Source organism: Pinus tabuliformis, chromosome X (genome assembly GCF_031772625.1).
Source record: "Pinus tabuliformis cultivar Carrire ecotype Pingquan chromosome X, CPIR1, whole genome shotgun sequence".
Taxonomy (NCBI): Eukaryota; Viridiplantae; Streptophyta; class Pinopsida; order Pinales; family Pinaceae; genus Pinus; species Pinus tabuliformis.
The window spans coordinates 437,266,935-437,273,241 of NC_142308.1; the positions used below are offsets into that span (position 1 = coordinate 437,266,935).

The window sequence follows — 6,307 nt, forward strand, 5'->3', positions numbered from 1 at the left end:
CATTTGGAATTTTTGAGTAGCAGAGTAAACTAATGCGTAGCATTAGTTTCAAACATTAAGTGTTATACTGAATTAAATTAAGTCTACTATAGCAACTGAATTGAATTAATTCAAAGCTCATAAGCTTCACGGCAAGGTCGGCAAAGTCAGAGACTTGGCATGTCTGCCACGTACCACCGCTTCAATCTAGGTGCCATTCCATAAACTGGAACAGTTGTCCCTTTCGCCAGATTGCATAAGAGAGTTTTCCATAAGCCAAAGTCCTTGAGTCTTCGGAGTCCCTGAGTCTTCTGCATAATAATGGAGTCCAGTCCCTTGCTAATACTCTGATGAAGCGCTCCAATGTTTGGCTGTAATCCTGTGGGCTGTTGGAGCAATTGAGGCCACCAGCGCGTCTACTGACCTGCATTATGAAAGCATAATGCATATCGAAAGTTAAACAGGTAAACAACACACACTCAGAAGAACACTCTTAAATATATCTACTGTAAAATGTTTTTAATGTGCAACATCATGCAACCGATAATTTTTATTGCCAAAAAGAGAAAAATCACAGTCTGGGGAAAACCGTACCAGGAGCTGTAATTGTTGTGGCCAAACAAGCACATGAATCACTAGGGCGTGATTGAGGATGTAAAGAATGACTATCCAATTGCTGAGCGAAAATTCTGTGTTGTTTACTTGAACTCTTCTTCGTCGAAATCTTAGTGGCCGGCACTGAAATTGAATTTAGCCGAGCCGCACAGGTTGTCACAGATTGTAAAGGCTTGCCTACTTAACAAATTTATGAAAACAATTTAAATGCATCGCAAATGTTTATGAAAACAATTTAAATGCATCTTCCTTTTTCTCTAGAAATAAAGAAATTTGGGGGCTGAGACACCGCAATTGTCTATGAATACAATTTAAATGCATGCCAAACAGAAAATAGTTGTGGTAGAAATGAATTAGATAGAAAAATAAAATATTTTCAGACAAATTTTTTTTGAATTTTTTTTTCGAGAGTCTCTAAATTGCAAGGAAAAAATTAATAGAATTTTTTTTATATGCAATTTTTCAAAACTTCGAGAAACAATACGCTCTTCTTGGTGGCTGTTGGCAATGGAGGAAAACCTGGAAATCGATGCCAAGGAGCCCTGCGGTGGATACCCATCCATCTTCGTGTCAGCCGTGTCACAACTCCTCTGCAGAAGACAAAGGCAAAAACTCCGTTAGCAGTAGGAAAAAAATGTATGGGAAAACAGGTTCGTGGTAAAAATATGTATACAGCCAGATGTCGGTCAGGCTGGGCCTGAAGGTATACATGTTTAGCACCCACCTGAGCCGTGCTGGTGTAGGTGCTGCACTAGGAAAGACCTGGTCCGAAAACTGTCGCTTGCTATGCTTTAAAGATTAAGACTGCGAGAGAAAGTGGAGTGGAGATCAGACAACCTGTGCATGCGAGAAACCCTCGGCGGTGTGGCCGCAAGGACTTTTAACATGGGGATACCATAACTCGGCTGCCCATGCTAGTGCAGTGACAGCGCCGAGGAAGAGCTGGGGCGGAAACCCTGGCTTGCTGTGGTTTGGAATGCGACGCTGCGGAAGAAGTGCAATTTCGGGATCAGAGAAACCCTACCTGCGAAAAACCCTTGGTGGTGTGGCCGGAAGGCCTTTTAACAAGGAAAATCCTTGAGTCGGCCGCGTACAGGAAAAATCGATGGTTAGTCTGGCTAGACCAAAATCCCGACCGTCGGCAGGAGGGGTTGGTCTGCTCCCACTGGGCAACATTGCAAATGGCTAGAGGCAGTGGGGGGGGGGCACTGGGCAGGCTGAGGTCAAGCGTCTGTCTGGCGTGAGGACCGTCGGATGTGGCTGCGAACAGGTGGACGGCGGGAACGCAGGGAGGATCAGGTGGAGACATGAGAGACAGGCACATCGGGTTTTGGAAAATTGCGACGGCCCGTTGAAATATCGTGTGTTTAATTAGTATTCGCAGTCTGGGGAAAACCGTACCAGGAGCTGTAATTGTTGCGGCCAAACAAGCACATGAATCACCAGGGCATGATTGAGGCTGTAACGAATGACTATCCAATTGCTGAGCGAAAATTCTATGTTGTTTACTTGAACTCTTCTTCGTCGAAATCTTAGTGGCTGGCACTGAAATTGAATTTAGCCGAGCTGCACAACTTGTCACAGATTGTAAAGGCTTGCCTACTTAACAAATTTCTCTCCGGTTCTCCACCCTTCATATCCAACCGACCTGCAAATGGATAGAAATCCACCAGAACTAACGACGATTGCAGGAAAATCCTTCTCGGCTGTAACGTCTAGTGTTTTATGGAAAAAAGTACTGGTAGGTAACTCCCGGCTCTAAAAAGATATCGAGGGCGGACAGGAACATGCTATGCTTGGCAGCAGCGATGGCAGGTGCAACTGTGGAAACCCTGGACACCTTTACTTTCATTTGGTCATCTGCCATGGCTGCAGGATAGAAACGACTCCCTGTGGTGGTGAATATGCGAAGTGCAGTGTGTTGGTGAAACCTTACTTGTCGCCATGATCATTAATTTACCATTCCACTTGTTGATCACCATGCATAGTGCCATTTGTGTGACCCACCTGCATGTATGACACATGTCCCATCCTCTTATTCTGCAGTGTATACAGAAATGTTTGCTTGATGTGGAAGAAGAAATGAATGAGCACCGCTAATAACCAACTAAATGCCTTGGGTTTTTTCTCGCAGCGTATTCTGGAAATTTAAATGTTTGTTGTAAGATATTAGATATTCAAGGCTTTATAAATGAATTCGAAGGTCTATTCAAGAAACATAAATAAGTTTTACATCTGACTCTAAACTTACAAGATTTTCATGTTTAAACTCGCTTCTATTTATGTTGCATCTGGAATATTATCAAAGCATATAGAGGTAAGGACGCTTCGAAAGGCGAAAAGGGTTCTATTTCATTTCAAATTCTATCCATATTATTTTGTGGTCTCCTTCCATACTTCACAAGCAACGGCTAGCCACTCCATTTACTAGCTTCACAGATCACTTTTCATTACCTGAATGAGCAAGACCGACCTTCCAGCGTGCGCCTTGGGTAGCCGTAAGCATATATTTATATATGTATTTTTGCATACTCTTTGCCAACCAGCCCTACCTTTTCTTCCTAACTGTATCATGGCCAGGAGTGCCAGCCATATTTGTTGATTCCATAGATGAGAGGACATGGTTCGCTTTGCATTGGTTATCGGAATAGGAGCTATTTTCGTAACCAACCCCTAAAAAACGAACGTATAGAATATGTTCCTCATACATGTAAGCGGACCCCAGATGAGCACGGAAAAACACCTTTTTATAGCTCCCTCCTCGATTATCGGGAAATCACATCACAAAGTAAGTAAGGTCATATACGTAGAGGGATCTCGGTCATACGTCGTATATTGATCCATTGATTTAGGAGACAAAGTGGTTTGCCAGTCTATGGCTGGTTCGAACCCCAAGTAATACTTTCATAGCCCACCCCGAATATCTACCTATTGACAAAGCATACATACGTACGTTTGTTGGGGGAAAGCCAAATGTCCTCCGTTCCAGCAGGTTGCCAGGACGTAGGTCGAGAAGCGAAAGCACGCTCGTTAGCAATGGCCCACAATCCAGAAATACTACTGACATATGGGGGCGAAAGTAAGTCGTTCGGGAAGGTAAGGTCAGGCAATGCCTAGTTGGTACAGTCCATATTTCATTCTGAAGCAGATCACGTTGGGCCCAAACATCACGGTTGGCAGTGTTCATAGTATCCCTCTCTTTTTCTAACAACTACTGCAACAGCTACAAAAACAGCAACATAAATAGCGGCCGGAAGGAAACAACAACTTATCCAGAAACTGTTTTTCTACAATTTTACAACAGAATTAAAATTGCATTCTCAGGCTAAACTTAATGCAGGGACTTGCTGCCTCGCAGTTTCCCTTGTTTTTAAGTGATTTGCCATGTGCATATAATTGTGGGTGTATTTGTGTTTAAATCATTATTGAACGAATCATTAATGAATATAAATAAATAAATTTGAGTTGGAATAAAATTAGATGTATTTATATTTATGAATATAAAATTTGTGTAATTATATATGTAAGAAAAAGTTGTACATCATAGAAGCCAGGAGGTATTTTTCACTTCTCATTAAAGTGAGGTTGGCATAAGGATGTTCAGTCTTGGCTAGACCATTTGGGGTAAAAGAGGAGATCATATTGAATAATAAGGACACTACTAAAATATTATTATTTTCAAATTTAAGGATAAGTTGTGGGAGGCTAAAGAGTTAGAAGGAAAAATGAAGTTGGAATATTATAATGAGGTGATCAATCCCAATCTCAAAACCAAAATTATCTTTCTGTCTTGACCAATGCCTAGAAGAAAATGAACATGGCCAATATTAGAACTAATTCTCATGAGTTTCAAAGTGAGATCGAGCGTTGGTATACTCCCAAGACACCTTGGGATGAAAGACTTTGCCACCTTTGCAATACTAAGAGGGTTAAAGATGAAAAGCACTTTCTCTTAGATTTTCCAGTCTTACCCACATCCATTCTAATTTTTTAAATCTTTCCCACACTACCAACCTTCTTAACTTATTATGTCGGCAAAACTACGGTGATCTAGATACCATGAATGTCCATTAACCTCTTACTTTGTTAAGGTTAGATAGAACATTATGGTCTTAGTGGACGTTAATCAAATTGCGGATATTTTTTTGTTTATATTATGATTTAATAAATTATTAATTGATATGGTGAATATGTAACCTGTTCAATAAACGTTATTTGACATTTGGGTTAAGTCATATAAATTAAATGACCGGGAAACATTGATAAACACTAATCTATAATAAGCATCAAAATACTTATTTCATTATACATGTCATGTTCTTGAAATTAAAAAGTTATAAAAATAACTAAATTATATTATTATTATTGATTATAAAAAAGAATTAATATAAAATGTGAACATATTTAGAAAAAAATGGAAAATATTTTTAACCATGAAGAATTTTTCTCGCTTTTCCATAGAGATTTTTAATTTGTAAATAGGCTTTGTTACAATATCATAGACCAATATCATTGTTTATCAATACCACATGTACAAGAAACCATAACTGACTTCATATGACATTTATGCATATCACATTTTTTTAATTAATCAATTTAATTAAAAAAGGAAAATGGCATAACTACTTTGGAGATAAATCTCAACCTTTCATTTGCGTCTATACTATGGATATTCTAGAATATTATGTGGAGGTTAAATCCCTACCATGCACCTAATAACTATTCGTAATCAAATTAAATTTCTGAAAACTTTATTCCAAAATAAACCTGTGTAACACGATGTCAAACTCACCATTTTTGCGACCTAAAACTGTAACACGATGTCAAACTCGAACCATTTTTGCGACCCAAAACTGATAATTAAGAGGTACTTTTTTTTTACTAATCCTATGTTGATAAACTAGTACGCAGTACTCCGAACATTGCGGCCCCAAGATGCTGGGGCAAATCGTACGCAGTACTCCAAATCGTAAGGACCAGGAAAGTCCCGAATACTGCGGCCCCAAGATGCCGCGGCTCGTAAGGACCAGGAAAGTCCCAAACTTCGACTTTAAATTTAAGTAGTCCGCACATTTTTGAGAAATCCCATTTCAAATATTAAAGTGATAAGTTTCGGTTAATAGTGTAAGTGTTTTTATTTTTGTTTTCACTTCAATATTTATATCTATATAGATTTTGATTTATTTTTAAACAATTGAAAAACCTAAAACTGTATGTCGACCTGATTTGGCTATAACTAGCTATTAAATTGGCCCTTGTTAATTGATATTCTCATTCCCATAACTCTATTGTTCTCTTCATTGTTGCACTAAATATTTAGTCTCCCATGTTGATGGTAAGGAATTCATCAAGATTGGGTTCAAATGGTGATGGTGGATGAAGACAATAGTTTGTTTCTTATAAGTGAGTAAATATGAAGTGGCAATCACAAATGCCAGAGGAAGGGCATAATGTTGCCATATAAATCATACACATTGTATTGAAATAGGTGATTGTTATAAATATAATTGTATCACTGGTTTGGCCATATTTTGATTCTTTAACATTTTATATTTGTTTTGATTAAATTTGAAATTACAAGTTTGAGTTGTGTAATTTATACAATTTAGGTATTCTAGTGGTTTTTAGGGTGCTTGATACATTTATACAGTAAAAAAGCTTATTTTAAACAACCAAAAATTATAATCTCACATATAAGTGTATCACCGAGATT

At 38.5% G+C, this 6,307-nt stretch overlaps 1 protein-coding gene across 3 annotated transcripts; it reads right to left on the reverse strand.

The window, feature by feature from the left end:
* Nucleotides 1–261: 261 nt before the first annotated feature.
* LOC149140444 (uncharacterized) lies at nucleotides 262–1,925 on the reverse strand. 3 transcript variants are annotated; one of them, XR_016264199.1, is made up of 3 exons: nucleotides 1,319–1,755; nucleotides 1,114–1,184; nucleotides 262–403 (listed from the first exon to the last, which is right to left on the reverse strand). XR_016264199.1 is itself a non-coding variant. In XM_089447394.1 (3 exons), the coding sequence occupies exons 1-3, from the start codon at nucleotides 1,916–1,918 to the stop codon at nucleotides 319–321; spliced, it is 456 nt and encodes a 151-aa protein (XP_089303520.1). In that variant the 5' UTR covers nucleotides 1,919–1,925; the 3' UTR covers nucleotides 262–318. The 3 variants fall into 3 exon arrangements, 1 of the variants encoding a protein (XP_089303520.1); XR_016264198.1 differs by having other exon boundaries at nucleotides 1,304–1,755; XM_089447394.1 differs by having other exon boundaries at nucleotides 1,619–1,925.
* Between the last annotated feature and the right edge of the window lie 4,382 nt (nucleotides 1,926–6,307).

What these genes read in the sequence shown, in the direction of transcription:
- LOC149140444 (XM_089447394.1), bottom strand. Translation starts at nt 1,918, where the DNA reads ATGTGCCTGTCTCTCATGTCTCCACCTGATCCTCCCTGCGTTCCCGCC. An exon ending in CCACCAAGGGTTTTTCGCAG is followed by an intron (nt 1,185 to 1,618) that starts GTAGGGTTTCTC and finishes TGTCTTCTGCAG; the next exon opens with AGGAGTTGTGACACGGCTGA. An exon ending in TCCTTGGCATCGATTTCCAG is followed by an intron (nt 404 to 1,113) that starts GTTTTCCTCCAT and finishes TTCATAATGCAG; the next exon opens with GTCAGTAGACGCGCTGGTGG.